This window comes from Uranotaenia lowii, chromosome 3, assembly GCF_029784155.1.
Source record: "Uranotaenia lowii strain MFRU-FL chromosome 3, ASM2978415v1, whole genome shotgun sequence".
NCBI classification, from domain to species: domain Eukaryota; kingdom Metazoa; phylum Arthropoda; class Insecta; order Diptera; family Culicidae; genus Uranotaenia; species Uranotaenia lowii.
The window spans coordinates 337,629,738-337,654,405 of NC_073693.1; the positions used below are offsets into that span (position 1 = coordinate 337,629,738).

Below are 24,668 nucleotides of genomic sequence, written 5' to 3' on the forward strand. Positions count from 1 at the left end.
TTCACAATTGGGCGGAGCTTCTTGTCCTTGGGAACCACCTGCACGTTGTCGGCGGCGTACCACTCCATAGCCTTTTTATCGTTATGGCAAGATGCCAAATCCGGCCAAACAGTACGGAACAACCGTGTTTCTTCAGGAAAGGCAGCAGACGTTGATTCAAACACTCTTTCACGTAAATTTCTTGGTTGGCAGTCCCGGAAGCTATGAAAATGCTGCTTTTCAAGCCACAGGTACGGATGGCTTGCCAAACCAGATATTTCTTCGCAACTTTGACAGTTTCATGTGCTTGAAAATATCTGCTACCTTTCCCCTTCCTTTTGCCGAATAAAATTCTGTCCCGGAAGCTGCTTGTAGTCGGCTTTGACGTTGGTTTCGTCGTCCATTACCACGCAGTCAAACTTCGTCAGCAATGTCGTGTAAAGCTTCCGGGATCGCGCTTTGGCCGTCGTATTTTGTTTATCATCGCGATTTGGAGTCACTACCTTCTTGTAAGTCGATAGTCCGGCTCGTTTTTTGGCAAAGAAAATTCGGAAAATCGATGTTGTTTCGAAAAAAAATTTGGTCAAAAATCAACTTTTAGGGATTTAGTCGTTTTAAAAAAAACCGATCGTATAAATAAGTGAGAACTTTCGAACTTTCGACAGCATCCTATTTTTTTCGTGAGTTTATTTTCGAGAAAAAATTATGTCAAGGTATCTTAAATAACAATAACAGTTAGAAGAAAAGCTGAGTTCCCGAAATCTATACAAAAAAAATGCCAAAACTCGACGCTGAGACGAGATGAAACAAGGTTTGTTCTGTTGTGTTGTGGCTGCCGGCAAAAAATTTGAACTCGAACTTCGAGGTCGAGCTTCGAGCCTGCTGATAGCATCTCGCAAGGTAGCAGTCAAGACAAAAAAAAACAAACGATCAGCTTAAGAGTGGATCCTAGTCGAGCGTAGGCAGAGAGTTGATGCGAGGATGGTTCCGCCGGCAGCTGAATGGTATTCGACCGGCGACAAGGACATCCACGCTCAACGCAGCGACCAACAATAATAATAATTAATCTGCACACATTTAGTGAAGTCACCTTACTTAAAAATATAGCAGCGAAATAAAAAAAAAGTAGGTAATAATAAAAACCTTCACACGATCGTGTGTGCCGATGAAATTCAGCTTTGCTTTTTTTTTCTTCTCCACCTCACGATACGGCGGCGAAGCGTTACGTAAGAAAAGTGCGAGTTACTCTGACAACAGCTCCAAAGTTGGAGTAAAGTCAGACACAGCACCGCACAACAGTGAAATATGGTAGGGTAGCCCCCAGTAGTTAGCTGTTTGCTGCAGGCACAGGTATGATTCAATTTCGAGTTACTCAACACAAACCAGAGAATCGACCACGGCGTGAATGCAGTCAACGGGCGGCTCTTGCTTGAGAGATGGCGGATGATGGAAGCAGAAAATGAAACATCAACCAAATATGACGATGATCGATCGAGTGGCGGGCTAAACTCGGAAGCTGTGCAACATCACCAAAGAGCATCCGGCTTTGCCAGGTGGGAAATTGGTTTGCAATTTTCCTCAAACGCTGGTGCCAGGTAACTGCCATTTGTTGCAAATAATAAATAGTTCCTATCCTACATATTGGGAAAAATTGATCTGTGCAGATGCCTGGAATAGAATTCTCCAACTTTTTCGCGCTCATTCAATCAGTTCAATACACGATGCAAATCGTATTCACAGTGACCAAATTTCATAGAATTTTTGGTTGTTGTTTTTTTGCAGAAATTATTCGTAGCATCTGATCAATTTTTGCCTGAATTCATCGCACTACTCATGTTCTGGCATAGATTGTGCTTCCACCCGGAATGATGAACGTCAAAACTATCATGGACGGGAAAATATCATGTGGTTGAGGGCAAATTTAGACCCACAGAGGTAAAGCTGACCTCATCGATTGGTAGATACTGATTGGGGTCAGTTTTGCTAGCCAGTACCAGTCTTCCGAAAATCATTCAAAACAAACACTCAGGATGCGTTTCCTGTTAGAAACATTCAGATTGTATAATGGGATAGCGCCTCTCGCAACTGCTTCGCCTGGCTGGTATGCAATCTCGATCAGCGCTCCTATCAGCTATGCAAACCGAGTCGCATCATTCAGAATTATCGGTTTAGCAAACATCGCATATCGGAGATGAGTGAGATACAAACTGATCCATTCTGAATGTAGCTCACTCAGTATCTGCCTGAATTATATGAAATTCAAAATTATTTTTTGCAGGACGAGAAAAATCAAACAGTTGTGCGGGACACCATAAATTCTCAGTAGTTTTAACGTGACGGACGACAGTTTAATAAGAGAACTTGTAAAATTTGAAAAACATGGCGAAAGTGAACATCTTTCTCTCACAAACACAACTTCAATTTGATTTTGATCATACTGATGTTAAAAAACGTTATAACAACAAATAAATTTATTAATTTGCTATATATCAAATCAAACAAAATACGCTAATGATCGGCTTCATGTATCACTCACTCACTGCCTGATCCATTCACTCCTGATCGAAGACCAACAAGATTCGCCATATGCATTGCGCATTGGTGAGATTCCAATTTGATGATGGTGCTGCACTGTTTTGACAGCAAGCATCGTACGAGGTGATCTGTATTTTAGCGATGAATTGAACGATCGATGATCGGGTAGGTCCAGTAGCAATCAATAACGAAACCCGACCGTTGTACGTTCAGTTGCGAAGTGCAATCAGAAACATTCATTGAAAATGAGTGATATTCGGAACACTGGCCAGTACTTCAACTAAGGTGATCTCACTAATCGTACTTTAAGCTAGAACTTATGGCTGAGTCCCAAAGAATAATAAAAGTGTCTTATAACTCATAACTAAATTTTTTTATGAGGGTCAAGGAATTTTGATGAAAAAAATTGCCGTTCTGTTCAATTACATTCAAATTTAACAGATAGTGATTAATCAATAGTGAAGAGACTGATAGGGTGATCATTATTAGTCTGAAATCATAGAATTTCTACATATTGAGGACCAAATCTGCGCTTTACGCTTTCTGCTATCCCGAGCATATCTACACTGAAATGTGAAATTTATTTTTAATTCATATTAGAAGAAATAGGACACTTAAATTAACTCAAGAATTCGATATATGCACATTTAGACCATTTTCTGTTGACAACGATCAACGAATTTCTGGAATCTCTCGTTGTATGGATTTTCACAGTTCTGAATGTGATAAAAATATCACAAAAAAAATTAGTCATTTTCCATTGGTTTTTATGTTTTTATAGATAAAATAATATATCGACCCAGTTTCATAAATATAAGCTAATTTTTCAGTAAAAATTACAATGGTTTTCAAAAAGAAAATCAATGATTTTTAATTTTTTTCTTATATTTCCATTCATGACATATGACATAAGAAACCCAAAATTTTCATTGCTTTCAATGAATCTTTAAATCAACCAAAATTTATCTGACATAAAGAAATTTCATTATTCGAACCAGGATGGTCACGATGTTCATCTTTTTTTGTCTTTCGGCTTAATTTTCAGACGCCATAAAAATTATAATGAATTCGTTAATAGATAGAGAACATGTAGACGATCCCAAAATGGTATAATTTATGGGAATCGGTTCGGTAGTTTTGAAGCTACAGTCAAAATAGTAATCCGGGTCTAAATGACCCTGAACTCTGATGATTGCCATCCGTCCCACAAAAGCGGGACATGTCCCGCTTTTCTAGAAAATGTCCCGACTTTTGTGGTAGACTCAACCCTCTCTGATTCTACCACTTCCAAATAGTTGCTCCGTGCTTGATGAAAACCCTTCTTATAAATTCTCTCCTCGATCATTTTCAACTCCTGTCATTTTTTTTTCTAATCTACTTTTATCCATTTATGATTTTGAAAACAAGAAATGTTCTAACTTAAAGAAGATGGCATTCACCGATAACGCTGTAAAAATTGAATAGGTAACACCTTTTATGAAATTCTACTGACTTACACTGGAAAAACCTAAATTTAGCCTCAGTTTAAATTTATTGGTTCAACACAGAAAATCATTCAAATATGATGTTCTTTTATGTTTTTTTTCTCAAAATTAGCACCACTTTTTCAAAGTTTACATAAGACTAGATTAAATAACTCGTTTTGTTCTTAACATTTTAGGTTGCCAGAATATTTACCAGGCATATCCGACACATTTAGACAATTTTATCTAAAAACTTGGTAAAATCTGGATATCTGTTTAAAAAAAATTGACGCAAAATCCTGGCCAAATGTGCGTGAATTTGGTCAAAACACGGAATTATTCAGTTAAAAATCGAAAAGAATACATTTCAAAATATATTTTTACATCAACACACATCAGCTGATTTTAAATCGAATTTAGGCTTCCTTAAAACTGTTCTTGATTATTTAGATTAAACTTGCTAAAAAAATCGTTCTTGGTCGTAAAAGTTAAAATTTTTAAGTGTTTTTTGTTCAGTTTTGAAAATAAAGTAAATAAATCTGTGCAAAATCCATGCTTTTTACTACTACATATACAAATCCGGGCAACCGAGCCGCACTGAATTCGTCTAAATTTGTGTCAAATATTCGGGCAAGTCTGGGTAAAACTAGGCAATCTGGCAAGCTTTTTTTAGCATCAGCATAACAATCTGGTTCAGTTAAGCGTTCTTTGAGCACGTTTTAGCGATGTGTGTATTTTTCGATTGAAGAAAATATTCTTAAAGTTGCTTCCAAAGGATGATGGCTCCAGATGGTTCTCCGGAATCCTCGCAGACTCCCTGGAATGTAAAGCTTAAAAAAATGCCAATTCCGAATGAAATAGAACAGGTCTATCGAGCAAAAAAAACTATTTTCAATCAAACAATGAAGGAATGGACGAGTTAAATTAAATAAACTTGGTACATCATAAAAAATTTCTTCAAATTTCGGATTTTAAATTACTCTAAGTTACAACATTTTCGACTGAAGTGTTCGCAGTTTCTATACAAAGAAGGTCTCTTGTCTCAGGTCTCAAGTCTCATGTCTAAGATCTCAAGTCTCAGGTCTCAAGTCTCATGTCTCAGGTCTCAAGTCTCATGTCTCAGGTCTCAAGTCTCAGGTCTCAGGTCTCAAGTCTCAGGTCTCAAGTCTCAGGTCTCATGGCTTAAGCCTAGTCCACACTCGGCAACTTGAACTACGATTTCGGTTGCTGAGACTTGTTTATGTTTACATCTTGGTTGCTGAAGGTCTCCCATACTTGAGACGTGCATCTCATCAAATGTAAACATAAACAAGTCTCAGCAACCGAAATCGCAATCCAAGTTGCCTAGTGTGGACTAGGCTTTAGGTCTCACTGTCATTATCATGTCAATGTCATGTCATTGTCAATGTCATTTCATGTCATTCATGTCAGGTCCTCCCTGTCCCAGCTTCATGTTTTTTATCCGCAACTAGCACGGATTTTTACGCGGTTTCAGGAAATTAACGCAGTTTTTTTACGCGGTACGTACCGCGTAAAAAAACCTTACTGTACTTTACAAAAATATCGTCAATACAGTTGAAATCCGAAGTTTTCGCGCTGGTGATTGGCAATCTTCACAACCAGCGACGATGAAAAATTCATGAAACACTTCGGCAATCGGTAACCTTTCTTTTGGTAGCTGATCTACTCTAGATCATCTATAGTTTTTTTTCGAAGCATGTTTTGGTTTGTTTTTCTAAGACGTTGAACAACGTAAAAATGAATAGTTGTAGCTGAACATTGTGTGAAAAATTATTTGAGTTACATTCCGAGGTTTCTAAGACTATAAATAAAATCTGGTACGGATTGGCGTTGAATTGCTTTTACTTACCAAATCTAAAGCACGTAATTTTTGATGATTTTTAATCGCTGATCGCTTACGTTAATATAAATTTTAACGGGGTTTTCTGAACATTTCAAAGAAATCAGACTTATCAAAGGAAATGCGAAGTGAGTTGTTGGTTTTTTTTTTCAAAATAATTACAAAATAAAAATTAAAAAAACTGAAATTAAAAAAAAGTTAAATTCAAAATAAATTCTATTCAAAGTTTTTGGGTTGGAAAGTCACTATATGTAAATTAAAAAAAAAATTCAAATCACTAAAAAATAATAATACTTCAAGTAGTTAAAAAATGTAAAGTTTGTGAAAATTGATTCAGTATTTAGTTCCTATTTGAGCAAGATGTGAGGTTCCTCCACTACTTGAACCTTTGGTCTTGGATATACCCTTAGAAAATCCTACACAAAAGTAAGTGAAAAGAAGCCAGAACAACCCGTAAGAGCAAGTTCACTGGTGTTGGGAAATAGTGGTAGAAATTTTAACATTCTGAAAATTTTACCATGCGAAAATGTTTTCAAGATCTTTAGGCGTTGTATTTTTTTACAGCATTGTTTCTATTTCAACCGTATGTGATGGAAATATTGCTATTTTTGCATCACAGCATGCGAAAATACAACACGTGTTGTAAAAAAACTTGAAGGCCTCAGCTCTTGAAAATGTTTTTGCATGGCAAAATTTTCAAAATGTGCAAAAAGTGACAAAATTTCTACCACTTTTTCCCAACACCAGTGAACTTGCTCTAAGAGCTGGAAGCCACTAGTATTTAAAAATGATGGTACAAAATAGTATGTAGCAAAGGCTTGTACATACCAGTATGTAGAAAGTACGCAAAACAACGTAGAGCTCTGAGAACGGAAAAGTATATCAAATCACCTCAAGTATGAAAAAATCAAAATTAGGAATTAATAAGCAGGTATAATTTGGACACAAGTCGAAAAATTGTATTGCGATTTTCATAAAAATTGATTCTCAAAGTACGAAAAAGTGAAGGATGTGTAGTAGAGTGCCCCAAATGACCCGACTTTTGAAAAAGTTATGTGCTGCAAACTAAAATAAATCCTAAGCCTAGTGCAAGATCTCATGCCAAACTTGGGCTGGATCGAATCACGGGAAGGGGTGCCTCAACGAGCCTGAAGTTTGTGTGAAAAACAAGTTTTTCATGGATAACTTTGGTTTCCTTCAGCGGTTTTCTTTTGAAAACTGACAAATATTTTATCCGGAGACTGCAAATCGATTCGAGTTAAAATAAAAAAGTTATAGTGTTTTCGTTTATTAGCAGTGGTAACCTAGCTATCCACGAGTTTTGCCCTTACTGCTGTTTTTGTGTTCGTTAAGAAGTCCACTAGTAGTGCCCTAGGTTTGAACCTCAAGCAGGCGGTTGCAATCCGTAGAAGTTGTCAGTGTTGGGGGTAAGCATAAGGGTGAGTATAGCAACCATATATTTGCATCGTCCCGGGCGACGATTCTGTTTGTTTATTCAGAGAAAGTTTTGCCCCTTGCCAGTAGAGAAAAACGAAAACGGTATAGAGTTGTTTTTGACATTTCTTACGCACACTTGCTGAGCGTGTACAGATGAGACGGGACAATTAACCTCAAAAAATCTCGGTACAAAAACCGGGCAGCTGGTCGACACACATGGTCGTTTTTGAGGTTGATTGTCCCAAAAATGAAACGTGTTGGTGAAACAACCAGCACTCTATCACGAAGACTACCAGCGGCAAATAGGACTATTACTAGGCTTCAAAAATGGGCTAACTTTTTTAAGGGTGGTATTCATCACGGTTGATGCTGCGTCGAAATGTTCGAACAATGAAGTTAAATATTTATAACGTTTTATTTATTTAAAGGTGAAACGAAGTTTACCGGTTCAGCTAGTCTTTAATAGATAAAAAACTAAAATATCAAGATGAAATTCAAAATTAATTATCGATTTTTTTTTCTAAATTTTGGTGTTACACTTGACTGGGTTGCATGATTCAATCAACAGCTAATTAAAAAAAATATTACCAGAACCCTGAACAATGATATTGAAAGGTAAAAATTCATTTTTTCAAAGGAAAAACGAAGCCCACGTGTAAGTAAAATATCGATATTAACAACAATATTGATTGCCCACTTTATAATAATGTTTACTTTTCTAACTAAATACAATTTCAAAGATAAACAACAATGATGAAAATTTCCACCAAAGGTAAACCAATGAAAATCATCGAACCGTGCGACAGTTAGGAGAAAAAAAACGGATGGAGATAAAAACTAGTTTGCAACCGTACCTTCCACACAACTCTTCAAACTACTTAAGGGGGGGGGTAGGGTCTAACGGGTATAAAAAAAACACCATTTTCACGATTTTTTCTGGAGCTATCGTTCAAACAAATGTATTCAAATTTTTTGCATTATACAAAGCATTGTTAAAAGAACATTTAGAAATTTTTTCGTAGAAAAAGATTGAAAAATGAGCCGGTGACGAAGCATTTTCGAGGATGCCTTTTAGAAAACAGGATTTGCGGTGGACACTGTATCTCAGCACAGGATCATCTGAAGTCAAAAAATCAGAGCAAAATATTTTTAATAGATGTTTTTCTGGACCCAAACGTTTTTATTTAACTTAAAAATATTTTTATGAAATTTTTGTGGCTGTTTGAAGTAAAAACAACGGTTTTTCACTTAAAAATCCGCCATTTTTCACCTGTAAAATCTCCCCAAATTAAAAAAATCAAAAAAGAAAAACGTTGGGGTCTGGTATTATATATATAGAAAATATGTTCCAAATTTGAAAAGAATCGGATAAGTAGTTTTCAAATGACGATGTCCACGGACTTTAAAAATGTGCTTTCGAGAAAAACGCGTTTGAAGTTTCTGCTCTTGCTTTCTTGCAGTATTACATAGGAGGAGATAAAGGCCTATAACTTCTACAGTTTTGCTTCAATTGACTTGAAAATTTGACACAACATTCTTGAAATGTTTTACAATAAGAAAATAAAAAAATAAAAAAATCGATTTTTTGAAAATGTTAGACCCTACCCCCCCCCCCCCCCCCCCCCTTAAGCTAAATGATGTGATCATTATTTCAGTCAGAGTGATTTGTGTAGACTAACAAAAGTCGGAAAACAATTCCAACTTATCATTTGTTAAATAGGTGGTTGCACCAATATAAATGAGAATTGAGAGCTTTACAGCACATTAAAAGGAGATTTTAATTTATTTTAAAATCCATTTCCACAATTAGTTTCATGGAAACAAATTTCATGGAAATATTAAAAGCCAGTTAAGACTATTTACGAATAACTTCCTGGTATTACTATCAGTTAAAAACGATCGTTATCAATCGGTTTTCTTTATGTTGTGTTCTTTGGAAACGCTAAACGTAAATTATACAGCCAATAAATCATCAATGATCTATTGTCCCCCTTGGAAAATGGGAATATTTTCAGCCGAATGCCTCTTAATCATCGTCATCATCATCGATGAATAGGTAATATGTATCTCACGTCGGCCATAAGTTGTTGCTAATTAAGTTTAAGTGTAAAAAAATAGAGTAGGTACTAACTCATCGCGCACGTTTAAGCGTCCTCGCAATTGTTGTTTGATGATGGCTTTGGGATTTTCCCGCAGTTCCCCCCGTTCGATTGAGAGTTTTGTAATATTTGCTGGCGGTTGTTCTGGCGCAGAAACAGTTGTGCTTGCCGCAAGGTGCGCACATTTTATTGCCTTTCTAAAGAAAACCGGTGCTGGAATTTCCCGAGACGTTAAGAATGTAAATAGAGCTGAGGTGTGTTTTAGTGTTCGGTAGTTTAGAAGGAATAAATAGGTTCCTATTAAAAGCATGAAAAATTATAAATTTCGTTATGGCTGTGGAATAATTAACTTAAAATGTTTTAACGATGAATAATTAGCTTAATTGAATTATTAGTTTTGTTTTTCTAACGAGCTTAATTTTTATAGGCATGGCCAATTTTCTTCTTATATGAAATGATTAAATGTTTTTATTCTTTGCACGAGCTTACACAAATTTTGTTGTTTATTTAGCATTGCTCATTGTTTAATTATAGCGCACGTGTCTTGCAAAAAAATGAAAATTACCAAACCAACACAATGATTTTCAGAGTGATGCTAATCGATTATTGTTTCAGTTTCGAACAAGTGAACCTTATAAAAAGCCCCAAAATTGATACTAGCCTCAAAATGAAATCGGAAATCATATCAAGACTGAAAAAATTAAACTCACATCTTCGTGTTGAATTAAAATCATAACAAGAAATTTGAGGGATAAATCATCCTTAAGGATGGAAATCCTGGAGAAAAATAAACAGACCAATAGAGAGAAGCTCAAGAAATATTATCAATCTTAGCATTTATCATCTTAGCACTCAGAATGACTTGGCCAAAAAGGTCACTTTCATAATTTGACCATTTTTTGATGCCAAATGACTTAACCCTTTTAATAAGTACCAAGCAAAAACAGCATACATATCCAAGAATGAGGATACTTGATCCCTGGGGATACCTGATTCCTTCGCTATATCTCGAAACAGGAATGTCTTACAAATATCATATGTTCTAGAAAAATGTGCCAAACAGAACAAAACAACAACGCTATTATCTCAACAAATTTTAGAAACTTTTATTTTCGAGTTATTGAACTTCGTTTGAAAAATTTTACAAAATGTGATTTGAAGATCTTTTTTTATCACTTTCAAATGTTTTTCACATGAAGAAATTATTTAAAAAATATTTATTCCAATTTGTCAATCGTTAGAGTATAATATGAACTTCATAATGTCATATTTTCAAAGCAATAGTAAACTCTCAATTTTATAAGAAGTTTTCCGAAATGTATGTCATGGGTATAATTGATCCCTAGAGTCCAAAAAGATGTATTTTTCACCTGAATGGATCGTGATCATTGATATCTGACCAATAACTAATGTTTATCGAGTAATCTGTTAAAAAGGACTAAAAATACTGTATTTATCTAAAAACCAGAACATTGCGCCTAAAAGTATGCAATGACTGAAGGGTAGAAGACAAACTTTTAAAATTATCTTTGTCTGATACTTACAAACTGTGAAATGAGAAGTATCCAAGTAACCATAAGCATTAAGCCATAACCCTCAATCAGCATTAAATCAACATTTCTAATGCAAGTTAGCATTATATCCATATTCATAATGCTTTTAAGTTTTATGGAACAATTAATTATTAATGTATAGAGGCAAAAAAATAGCACTAATAATGATAGCACGATATGCTCTTATAGAGCTACTTTATAAAGTTAACAAGCATTAGAACAGTAGCACTAAATTTCCTGTTAATGCTTATATAAAGCTTTAAATCTTATGTGTGACCCAAACAGTATTTGAAGAATAATTTCCCATTTTAAATTTCCGTTTCACATCAATCATGATCAATCAATTAAATAATTAGAAGGTGTTCTAAGTATGCATTGTTAATGCTTTTATACGGCTGGCGAAAAATGACGTTTTGATGGTGCTCTATTTCAGCATTTGTAGGCTATGTTGTGATAGCATTTATTCAGCCCGCTTGTTCGCCTTTTTAGCATTAATTATGCATTATATACGCATATAGTGCAAAACAAGCAATAATTCAGAATTATATACAGTGAGCTAAATAAGAATAGCACCACTATGTGTTTTGCTTGTTAAAATATGAATGATTGAAAATTACGAAAATTTTCTTCCACAGTTTGTTCTGAATTGCTTAACGGATAAATCAAGCATAAGTTTACTTTTTTTGGACGTAGCAATTGGCGTTGAGGACCAAAAATGTGAAAAAAGGGTGCGAAATAAGATTAGCACCACTTGAATTTTTCAACAAAAACAAGTCAAAATTTACAGTGTAAAAGTGAATAATAAAGCTTCTACAAATTATTTGAATAGATAACTGCATTTTAGGAGTTTTCCAGAATTCCAAAGGTTTTCAAAGGTATTAAAAGGGGGTTTTAAGAGATGCTCCTCTAGCGTTAAGGAATTTTATAATTGAGCTATAAAACTTTATTAAACTGCTTGATTTCTTCATTAACATTCAGTATGATGCAAAATTATGAAACATAGATTTTAAGCTGAGTATGAATCCAAAAAGGTTGGAATTCAAAAATACTAATGTTTTTAATAGTCAAACATTATTTCTCTAGTTTTAAGTCATAGATGGCAGCACTATCTTGCCATTTAACCAAATTCATGCCCATTTTCGAATATCCGGGATTAATAAAGGAGTGCTGGATGATTTTGGTCAAGAAATAAATACATGTATCGTGTGAACGCTTTAAAAATTCTAAGATCACTAAATCCAAAAAAAAAAATAGAATTGCTTCAAAGTCACTAAAAGTGAATGTTTTGGACCGATTATCAGAATAAAGTTATACTTTGCGATGGAGCTTGATGGACCAGACGGCTAGCAGTATTATTGGTACGATTTGCAATTGAATCGGAAGTTGAGATGAGCAGGAATTTTGGCGGTTGTACATTTTTGTGCTGGTGATTCTTTTGCAAATCCGGAAAAGCTTTCTGCAGCGTGAACATCCACAAAACTGTGATGGGAAAATACCTCAAAATTCATCATTTTGGGCCATGGGCCTAAATAAACCTGAAAAATCAATATAGAGTTGTTTTTGACATTTCTTACGCAAACTTGCTGAGCGTGTACAGATGAGACGGGACAATTAACCTCAAAAACTCACGGTACAAAAAACGGGCAGCCGGCCGACGCACATGGTCGTTTTTGAGGTTGATTGTCCCAAAACTTAAAAGTGTTGGTGAAACAACCAGCATAATATCACGAACACTACCAGCGGCAAATAGGACTATTGAGACTAAATTTGGCTTCAACTGCAAGATAGTGCTGCCATCTACGACTTGAAACTGTAAAAAGTGTGGTTTACTGAACAAAATCAAAGGTTTTGATTTCCAACCTTATTTTTTTTATCAAAATTAATCCTAAATGTTTGTTTCATCATTTTACGTCATTTTAATGAAGAAAGTAAGTAGTTTTGTAAAGAATTACAGCTCAAATATCAAATTGCTTAACGCTAGTTAGAGGAGCATCTCTTATAACCCCATTTTAAAACCTTTGAAAATCTTTGGAATTCTGGAAAACTCCTTAAAATGCAGTTATCTATTCAAATAATTCGTAGAAGCATTATTATTCACTTTTACACAGTAAATTTTTAAAAATAGGTAACCTTAATAATTTTAGTCTCACGAAAATTTTTCTAGCTCATCTAAGAGCTCATATATTGTTCTAACTTTTGGATCATATAAACTTGAAATTACACGCTGTCTGAAAATGCAAAAGACGGCGAGTTGCTAAATATTCCCAAAAAGATATGATGAAAATAAGAAAAGGGGATCAAGTATCCCCATCCTTCCCTAATCCTTAATCTAAAAGAACACTTGCTCGATGCGGTTAGCATGGACGTCACAGTATTCTAACAACGGTCCAAACCAGAGAGTTGAACAGCGTTTTCAAACAATAGATATCCGTAAAATCTTTCGTATTAAACCGAATCAATCCTAGTGCATCAGACACCTTTGCTGTGATTGCACCAATGTGCGTTGTGAACTTCAGCTTACAGTCAAAAATGACTCCTAACTAAATTCTTTAACTCACTCTTCCGTTGAAGCGTAGTTTGTGCCATTCCATAATCCAATAAGATGGGATTTCGTGCTCTAGTAAATGATACAGTATTGAATTTCCCTGCATTTGCTTGCATTCCGTTTGTGTTGCACCCTTTGAACAAAGTGTCGATATAGTTTTGCAGTACATAACAGTCTAACGGATATGTTATCGTTCTGAAAATTTTCAGGTCGTCAGCGTATAGCAGTTTTTTTTTTAAACGAACACCAACACATACAGGATCTCAATGAAACTTTATGTTTCCTCGGAGAGATTCCTTTTTTCCTAACTCTAAGCGTACATCTTTCGAGGATATGATGGCTAGCATCTTACAAATGCTAAAACCAAAACCACCAACCCACAGAAAGTGTACTATGTATGCCGTGACCGGGATTCGATCTCATGCCCGCTGGCTTAGAAAATTTGAAGGCTATCCTCTACGCCACGTGTTGAGGCAGTTTCCATGAGTGTATTAGAGAGTATAAGTCATTTATAAAGAGAACAAACAATAAGAGGCCAAGATGACTTCCTCGTGGCACGCCTGAGGATGTCTGAAAATCTTCGATTTTCTCAAGCTCATGCGCGTCAGCGTCAGGTCAAAATGTTAAGCATTCTCTGTACATTGGTAACATTTCTAAGCACATTAAAAACTTACGTGCCATCCCAAGTATCCATCTGGTTCAAGGACAACGTATGTCCTATCAAGTAAACTCAAATTAATCTCGGTCAATCGGGTTCGGTTTTCCCATATTGGAAGGCCACATCGGTTATAATCAATTCCATGTCCAAGGACATGTTGCTACTTTTCTAAAAATAACCATCTGATTGATGTCAAACATCAACTGATAGAGATCAACATGGAAGAAGCTACAAAAACAAGCAATCATACACAGTACAAAAAAAAAACAAACGACCAATTAGGCGGTCAGTCGATTCGAAGGTGAAGGACGACGAAGTACATATGTATGACAGCTTTGACGTGAAGGACGCAAACATTTACTTGATGAACTGCACTATCATCCAATTGTAAAACGGAACAATTCCCATAATTATAGGCATTATGACGGGCAGGGGGAAGTCATCACGAAAAAGGGAATTCCCCCACTAGGTAACTACTCTCCCATAATGGTTGCATGAATTTTTCATTGATATTCCTGCTCAGGGACGTGCAACCGTTTGGATTATAAACAGACGAAAGTGCCATCGTGAGGTAAAGTTGGGCAAATCGTTGTTCTTAATCCGGATTTCTTGTTTTGCTTTCAAAAGACTATCATATGCTTAACGGTTTGATTGCTCGGTTGTTTTCCTCATTCAATCGATGCACTGCATATACAAACACGTTTGATTCCTTGTAAAAAATCTTCCGACATTCTTCAGCATAAATTCAGGCGTTTTCTTCAAACATGCAACTAAAAATAAATATCTTGGCATTCGATTAGCATAACAGCGATGTGATTTTTATAAAACACGCGAGAGTGAGTGATTAAGTATAAAAATATGGGTGTAATGATGTTTAGATAGAATTTCAAATCAAATTTAAGAGTACGAATGCCGGTTCAAAATATTGCACCCCATTACTCTGCGGCCAGCTTTTTACTCCATGAATGGGTCTTTCCAACTCTGATTTCAATCGTAGCCAGACGACAGCAAAATGAACAAAAAGGCGGTCACTACAAGATGTGAACCATGAAGGTGCGCGCGGAGTAGTGTCCGCCTGTAGTATGACCATGTGCCAACAACGTAGTAGGTAACACAAAGTTGTAGGAGGAAAAAAGAATTGCATGGCACAACAACAACATGACCACAAACAAAAATGATTGAATAAAACCGGACAGCTAGTGGCTAGGCTAGGTAGCTGACAACGACATGCACCGGGCTGGCCGAGGAAACTCCACGCGGTTATGAGGTAACCGGTTAGGATGGTCCATTAGCGGGAACCTAATTGATTGATTTTTAACCCATTTAGGTAGTTTTAAAGTCAAAAGATAAAAACAAAAACGTGATACTCACCACGATGATCCAGACGATTCAGAACGAAAATCCAATTTTCGAGTGCTAACCTCAAGTTAGGTTACTTTTGCACGGAACCAACCTAAAGTGGCCAGCCCCAGCTGATGACGAAGTCTGCGTATTTTTATAGTGTATACAAATACGGATCCCCAGGTTACCTCCAGCGGCTTTACCGGTTGCGTTTTTTTTCTGCTTCGGTCTCTCTCTCGGCTTGCATTTCCAGTAAATGTGGCGGAATTTGAATAATTATCGAGGTTGTGCGGCTGTCGATCAACTGCGACGACGACGTCACAACACAACAACGCACATTTGCTCCGGGTTTGGGTCTGGGGCTGTCGGAAGATGAGTAAACAACATCACCTATTCGCACTGTTTGTGACTCATTACGCTCTGCCCGTTGTAGGAAATCTGCGAAAGAAAGGGGGAAAAAAGCATTATGCAAACAGCCTCCTCAACGTATTCAGTAGAAAGACTCGAGAGTATTCTTGACAATATCGCAGAGAACTCGTTAAGGTGTCCCAAGTCTCATGGAAAAATAAATAAATCACACTGCCGCCACGAATGCGTTGAACTCGTACCTTTGTGTGTTTGGGGCGGAAACTTCCTGTTGAATATTTATCGCCATTTTAATTGTTGGTTTCTATTGTAATCCGCGGACAACAACAAAAAAAAAACCGGTCATAAGAATATGGCAAACGTGTTTGCAAATCTGTTTAGCTGTGGCGTTGCAAAATTGTCACTCAAAAGCAAAGTTGCGTTTTTGATTACTGTCAAACCATGTTAACGCTTGGAATTTACCTGACGGTTAACTCCTGCAGTTTATGCAAGCTGGTAGGAAATGGAAATTCAAGCCTACCTTCAGGACAAACGATCTTCAAAATTGAAATCTCCACCTTCGAAGCGACGAACCCAAAGGTTTGCATTCTTTTAGCATTCGAGGTGAAGTTAATGTTTCTTGAAGAATGCTTTCTTCCAACCATTCTTGTTTGTAAATTATGGTCTATGGTTTTTAATTTGTCACAAAATTGCGGGATTTTTTTTGAAACAGCAAATAAATTGACAGAACAAACCACTTGTTGCTAAGTTATCGGCAAAATAAAATTGAAATTATCCAGAACATCCCGGACAAGTCTTTGGAGACTATATTAACCGAACTTAACTGAATTCTGAAAAAAACAGCTTTATTCTTTTATTAATTTTTTTTAGACCCCTTCCTATCTTTATTTTGGATTCTAACGGGTGGCAACGTGAAACGCGTTTTTACTTTAACTCGTTGACTCGGGGCGTATGGACCACAATTGATCGGGGCACGATGAGCATTTTTCGTAGAAACTAGCAGCAAATTCAATTCGATGAAGTCAACTGAATTATAGAGCCACAGCTTGACTATTCAAAATCTGACGATTTGGCCTGTTGGTTAGGATAGGTAATCAAAAGACTCGAGTTCCTGAACGAGGTGATTTTTTTTTATTTACCATTTATGATCGATGCATTTTGCACTAAACGGTAAGTCGTATATCCATCAAACAAAACAATAACAAAATAATGTATGTCTGTTGAAAATGCCCATCGTTCCCCGATTAAAGGTGCTTTTACTGCTCCAGGGGGGGGGGGGGGGGGGGGTTCTTATTTTGCCCCTAAAGTAACTGATTTTCAGCTTTTGGCAAAAAAAAAATTCAAAAGCATTTTTAAACGTTTTTATCTACTTTTTCAAGTTCTAGCCCGTTAGAACAATAGATTTTTTAGTGTCTGAACACGAAACAATGAAGATACTCACAAATTATAGTTGTTTTCTATGGTTAAATTAGCGTCCTTCTTAAGGTAGCCATTATGCCCTTATCTCCCATACCTCTCTCGGAAATGGCGATGTACAGCATCACTTTCTGTTCAAACTTATGTTTGAACTTGTATCTAATGTACGAAGATGTAGTAGAACTATCCTTGGAATAGTATCGATCGTTTCCGGGGATGTGCGTCTACGAAAGAGGGAAGTAACTTTCGTCGTCCAAAACAAAACATTTTCCGGAATAATTTTTTACCATCCAGCGGCATTGGGATTTAAGAGTCGAAATCTGATTCCCAGTGTACTCTGGGGCTCTTGTCTTCTTTCTTCATCTAATTCCAAATTTTTTCAATGTCTTACCAATGTTCTGGTGAGAACAGTTGAACTTTTTGGCGGTATCCCGTTGACTAAGTGAATCCTTGTTGTTGAAGGCACAAGAAAGAAAACGAAGTCATTTTGCGACCATAATTTTCGCTGCTCTGCTACTAAAGGGTGATACGGTTAAAATTTGGTCAAGGGAAAACGCGTGTAAATCGGTGAAATCGTTTATTTAAAAAATCAAATTAAATTTCTTTTTCAAGTTTAATTAGTATAAAATTCAGGAAAAATATTCAGTTAGGCTTCCGCTTTTCCAAATCCGAATTACGCTTAACCCCTGCCATCAGATTTTGTACAGCCACCTTGTCCACCTTCTTCGCCGCAGAAAGCCAGTTTGCCTTGAACTGCTGCTCGTCCTTAGCAGTTTTTTTTGGTCTTCTTTAGGTTCCGCTTGACAATAGCCCAGTATTTCTCAATTGGGCGGAGCTCTGGCGTGTTGGGAGGGTTCTTGTCCTTGGGAACCACCTGCACGTTGTTGGCGGCGTACCACTTCATGGCCTTTTTACTGTAATGGCAAGATGCCAAATCCGGCCAAAACAGTACGGAACAACCGTGTTTCTTCAGGAAAGGCAGCAGACGTTTATTCAAACACTCTTTCACGTAAATTTCTTGGTTGACAGTCCCGGAAGCTATGAAAATGCTGCTTTTCAAGCCACAGGTACAGGTACAGATGGCTTGCCAAACCAGATATTGGCCCTTATTCTGCGCCGCGCGTGACGTGATGATTGTCACCTCACCTCGGAGTCACCGTGAGATTTGTCACCTTATTCCCGAAGTCGTTGCGGGTAAAGTGACAGAGGTTCATTCTAGGTGAGTGACCGAATGAACACTTCTGTCAAAATGGAAGAATTTAGCTGGTGCTGTTTTGATTTTGCTCTCGCTTCGGATTTTCCGTTTTATTTTTTTGTGTAACGGGTTAGAATTTCGGTTCGAAAATGGCCATCATCGGATTGTACGGTCACAGCAAGCTGCCTGATGATGATAAACGGACGATTTGTGCGACATAAGTGAAATTTCGCTAATCAAAGCTGAGTTCAGATCTGGGTCATACTGCCGAAAAAACAAAAGCAGATGCCGACGGCAAGGTTTATCAGGTATGTAAAATAACTTGTGTTTTGTACCTGAAACTGTTCTAAACAGAATGGTTTTAATAAATTTTCATCATCCAAGAGAAAATAAGTTTTTTTTTTCGTTTTCAGTCATGGCGTATGCTGCCGATTTATATATTTCCCCCAAACGAGCCTACCCCCGTGGCATGCCGGAAATTGTTCGTTTACCAGATAGAACATTAAGGAATGCCGAGAACGTATCGAAACCAACAAAATAGCAGCAGCAGCATCAGATTCAAATTTCAGATTTCGGTTAAATAAATCTGAATCCGATTTTTAATTTACCTTAAAAATGGATTCCAGATTTGAATTCGAAAACTACACTTAAAATTGTGCTTCGGCTTTAGCGTCGAATCCATATTTCAATTTGATTTTCTAAAAGCTATTTTAAAAAGCATTGAACTAACTGAAAAAATGCGAATTCAATTGATTTTTATAAACGGCTTATTTTTCTTTGGAACCTCCAAGGAATTTCATTTTTCTTTAAATGTTCTGACTTATCGCTTATTGATACCGATAATCCTCACTTTAAAAGGTATTTTTTAGCATGGAATATTAACATTAAAATATGAAAATAAAATGAAAAGTACTAATATTTGATTTTCAAAGTTTTTGCCATTTCATGGTTTAAACGTTTCGCAAATCAAATAACATATTTTAGATAGCAATGAAAAAGTTTTAAATATATTAAAAAATTATATTTGCAAATAAATTTGTTTAATTTTGTTTCCAAAACTATCATTCATTAGTATAATTAACTATTTAGGGCCTAATATTTTGATTTACATAAATTTTCGATTAAATTTCTATCTCGTCGCCACCTGAAAAGGTACCGACAATTCTCACCTAAAATCGTCACCTGAATGCGACGATTCTCACCCACGGTGACTACGAGAATAGGGTAAGAACTCACAAAGTTCATCCGCAGTGACGTTCCTCACCTAAACCGACTGCTGGAATAGAGTGACTTGGGTGACTCTACTATCGTCACGTCACGCGAGGCGCAGAATAAGGGCCATTTCTTCGCGACTTTGACAGTTTCATGTGCTTGAAAATATCTGCTACCTTTCCCCTTCCTTTGCCGTATAAAACTCCTGTCCCGGAAGCTGCTTGTAGTCGGCTTTGACGTAGGTTTCGTCGTCCATCACCACGCAGTCAAACTTCGTCAGCATCGTCGTGTACAGCCTCCGGTATCGCGCTTTGACCGTCGTATTTTGTTTATCATCGCGATTTGGAGTCACTACCTTCTTGTAAGTCGATAGTCCGGCTCGTTTTTTGGCTCAATGCACGGTTGTAAACGATATACCCAGCTTATTTGCGGGATCTCGGAGAGAGAGGTTAGGGTTTCGCTTGAAACTACCGGCAACTCTGCGCGAGCAAAATTTTGATACGCTGCTCTTCTTCCTTGGACGGCATATTGACAACTGAAGAGTGAATTCCAAAATCAAAATAGGAGCAATATTCTACACACACACCTTCAAAATGAGGGGTGTTCAGGTTTTTTAAATGCAAAGTTGAAAGAAATACGTCGAATTGATATTGACCAAATTTTGACCCACCCTTTACCTTGCTTGCGAGTAGCTGTTAGAGATTTTAGGATATGGTAAACAGTGGAAGCCGCCTCATTTTCACTTTTAAAATGTTGTACCTACTGTATACTTTTTGCCGAGATTAATTTGCAGTTCGTAGAACTCGAAATTCTTATTCTGGATTCTTTTCCCGTGCACTGATCCTTATCCTGGATGTTCTAAATCATGATCCCGAGTACTGATCCAGATCCTGATTTAAGACTCCACCCACATACTGGATCCTTGTCCAGGATTCAGAATCCTGGATGACGATCTCGGTACCTAACTGATCCACACGTCGGACCTTATGCTTATTCTCATCCCGGATTCTGATCCTTATTTATCTTTGATGTCAGCCTGGTTAACTGTTGGGCTATTCCAAGATTTCATACTCCTTCGCAATGATAGACACAAATAGATGTTCGTGTTGGGAAAAACTGTAAGAAGGCTAACCACCTTCTTCGTTGCGTTGCTCGTCTCGTTCCTACCGAATTCGTAGCGAACACCTGTTTTGCAGGACAGTCGTTCAACATTCTCGCAACATATCCTGCTCGCCACCTTCCGGATACTGAGTTCACCGTAGAGCTCGTGATTCATCCTCCGCCTCTACACTCCGTTCTCCTGCACGCCACCGAAAATGATTTTGAACACTCGTCGCTCGAATACCCCGAGTGTGCGCAGGTCCTTTTCGAGCAATATCCACGTCTCGTTCCCGTAGAGGACAACCGTCATATACAGGTTACACTTCGTGCGAGGGTTAAGTCTTCTCGAACGCAGTTGCTTATGGAGTCCATAATAGGAAGGCACGACTTCCGCTGATCATCATCATGCGGTCACCAGTGAGCCGAGATAGAAAAAATCTTCGACTATCTCCAGCTCGTGGCCGTCGATCGTGACTTTGTTATTGCCAGACAAGTAGGTACTAGGCTTGGTCGGTCTCGAACCTGCAGGCCAGCAAATACTTCGTCTTGCACCTATCTATCACCACTCCTATTCTTCCTGCATCCCGTTCAGCGATTCGAATGAACTCGGAAATTCACCCGAAATCCGCACACAGCACAGCGATCCATCCATCGTCGCCATGATCAGTCTGGTCAGCTTCCCGGAAAAGCCGTTTTCGTCCATGATTTCCCAAAGCCTGTCACGGTCAATCGTGTTGTTCGCAGCTTTGAAATCGGTTTGAGCATTTTTGGGGGATTTGCCGTAGTTTGAAGATCTGGTCCGTATTTGACCGTCCCTCCATGAAGCCGGCCTGATGACTTCCCATGAATCTGTTTGCTTGTGGCGTTAGGTTGCTGAGTAGGATACAGGACAGCACTTTGAAGGCAGCATTTATGACAGTGATCGCTTGGTAGTTCTCACAGGCCAGTTTGTCGCCCTTCTTGTAGATGGGGCATATTACCCCCTTTTTCCATTCCTCCGGTAGCTGTCCCAGTTCCCGACCATCAACCGGTGTAGGCAATCGGCCAACTTGTCTGGGCCCATTTCGATAAATTCAGCTGCGATGCTATCCTTCCCAGCCAATTTGTTGCCATTCAGCTGATGAATGGCTTCCTTAAATTCGCTCATCGTTGGGGGTGTCTCTTCTACGTCGTTTGCTACGCCGCACACAGGGGAAAACGATGTAAAAAGGTGATCAAAATTGTTTACGCCAAAACGGAGCGTTTTAGACCCATAGTGTCTTCGGGACATTTCACCTACATTTAAAGCACTTTAAAATGAGCTTTTGATAGAAATGATTAAATCACCTAGCAGTGACATAGAAAAATTATTTTTTGTATTTTTCATTTTAGAGCACTTATGTCTTTGGCAAGTTTTTAGATTGTAAAAAATATAGCAATTTTGTTGAAGACGTCAACATCGTAGAAGTTAACCCAAAAAAGTTAGAAGGGTTCAAAATAAAAAAATATTTTTTTATCAAAATTTTTAGTATTTTAACGATATCTTTGCAGGCCGAGCTTATTCAAGCAAGATGTGTTTGAAAGAGTTTTGAGTCACTTAAAATCGAACAGTTTTGTAGAACACACTAAACAAAAATATTCAGACTTAAACGAGTTAGATCGGAAAAACTAAGAAAAAATAGCTGTTTTCGAACACCTGTATCGTTCTAGTTCGGTTGAGTTCGGTTCATTTTTTGGTTGCATTTGAATCAGGCAGGTTTCAACGTTGTCAAAACATGGAAATGGCAATGTTAAGTTGATTATTTAGTAGCCGGCGATTTATCTTTCCCCATCGTCTTTTGATCCCCATCACCTATTGATCACCTCACGATTGTCCGTCAAGATGCCTCCGTCCTTATCCCGGCACATTTCGGCTTGCGGCACGAAGCCTTTGCGGTATGCGTTGAGCTTCTGAGAGAACTTTCGTGTTTCCTGGGAACGATGCAGCTGCTCCAGTTCTTCGAGCTCCTCCCCCTTCTGCGACGTTGCCGACATAATGACGTGTAGCGGAGTTGATAGAAAAAAATGCTATGAATCGATAGAAAATTAGTATAAGTTTGCAGTACGATAGGTAGGATGCCATATGCTAAATCACGTACGATGTGGAAAATGGTCTTACCAGACACGGGTGAGATGATATGTATTCGGCTCTCCCAATGATTTCTTGATTCGGCCACCTGACAAATTTATGCTGGATAATGCTGAACCTTCTCGTTTTTTTTCCTTCTAATTCACAGATGAAATCCCTCCTGTTGCTCTCGGTCGTAGTGGCCGCAGCTTCGGCACAATGCCTTGCCCCCAACGACAACATCCAGCACAGCAAAGCGGACAATCCGCTGGCCCGGAATCGGCTCTACAAAGGGCAGTCGATATTCACGCTGAAGCTGCTGGAGGCCATCAATTCGGCTACCCCGAATGAGAACATCTTCTTTTCACCGTACAGTCTGTACCACGTGCTGCTGTTGATGTACTTCGGTGCCCAATCGGATACGGAGATGACCCTACGTAAGGGGCTCGAGTTGCACTGGACCGAGGACAAACCGGTGGTCTGGCAGGCATACACCACCGGGAAAAAATCGATGGTTTCACGCTTCAACCAGGACAAGGCGATCCAGTTCGACTCGGTCGACAAACTTTTCTTCGGCCAGCAGATACCGGTGGAGGAATGCATGGAGGACAAATTCTATGACGAAATTGAAAAGCTAGACTACGAGAACGACCCGGAAGCCCAGCGACTGTACATCAACGCCTGGGTGCAGAATGTGACCCATGGCGAGATCAAGGACCTGCTGATTCCTGGATCGATCACCCGCAATACCAAGCTAGCGGTTGCGAATGCGGCATTTTTCAAGGTGAGATATGGGAATTCCACTGCACTGGATGAACTCACATACTAATTTCTCGTGTTTTTATTTCAGGGCACATGGCAAAGCAAATTCAAACCGGAGCTAACCAAACCGGACGTTTTCTACGTCGACAATGGTCCAGCAGTTTTCGTGGACATGATGAACGTCGAAGGCACCTTCAGTCATGGTAGTTTTTTGTATTATCTTTCAATGTTTCACCGCAACTGATTAATTCCGTCTTTCTTCTTTCCAACAGCTGCCAATGAAAAACTTGGTTGCCACATTCTCGAACTACCCTACCAAGGCCAGGATGAGGCTAGCCGCATTTCGATGTTCGTCTTTTTGCCTCCGGTGGAACCGAACGCCCTGGAGAAATTGCTCGCACGACTAACCTCTCAGAACGACATTCTAAGCGAAATCGTCAACGAAGGCATCTCCCGCCGAGTGGACGTCAAGTTGCCAAAGTTCAGCATCGAAAAAACCGTTGAAATGAAGCCGGTCCTCGAACGGCTCGGTATGGGCAAAATCTTTGAGAATTCGGCCAACTTCAGAGGTTTCGCCCGGAATGATACCATTGGTTTCGATGAGGTTCTGCAGAAGTCCAAGATCACCGTCAACGAGGAGGGTTCAACGGCCGCCTCGAGTACGATCGCGTTCAGCTTCCGATCGTCGCGTCCCGCTGATCCAGCCATGTTCCACTGTAACCATCCGTTCATATTCCTCATCTACGACTACGCCACACAGGCTGTGCTGTTCAACGGCGTCTACCGTCGACCAGAGTAAATACATATGTATAATAATAAGCGTCGCAATACAACGTGCTTTTAATATTGTGTTAAGAAGTGTTTTGTAAACAATTTCATCTCAGATTTAGCTCGAATGACTTAAAAAATAAGCAAACCCCCGTTTGCACTAGTGACTATTTATTCAATTTGGAAACCTTGATACAACATTCAAATCTCAGTGTCCGTTATGTACAAGCTAAATGATAAGAATTTATTAAAGTTGAAAAGAGAAACGAGTTGGATATTTTTTAGATAAAC

General features: G+C 38.2%; 1 protein-coding gene across 2 annotated transcripts in view; it reads left to right on the top strand.

Moving 5' to 3' along the window:
• LOC129755170 (serine protease inhibitor 88Ea-like) overlaps positions 1 to 24,646 on the top strand; it is a 28,145-nt gene extending 3,499 nt beyond the window's left edge. For both annotated transcript variants that reach the window (XM_055751532.1, XM_055751531.1), the window contains exons 2-4: positions 23,017 to 23,631; positions 23,698 to 23,812; positions 23,882 to 24,646. In XM_055751532.1, the coding sequence (XP_055607507.1) occupies positions 23,017 to 23,631; positions 23,698 to 23,812; positions 23,882 to 24,408 (1,257 nt within the window). In that variant the 3' untranslated portion in view covers positions 24,409 to 24,646. The remainder of the gene's footprint in view (positions 1 to 23,016; positions 23,632 to 23,697; positions 23,813 to 23,881) is intronic.
• The last annotated feature ends 22 nt before the right edge of the window (positions 24,647 to 24,668 follow it).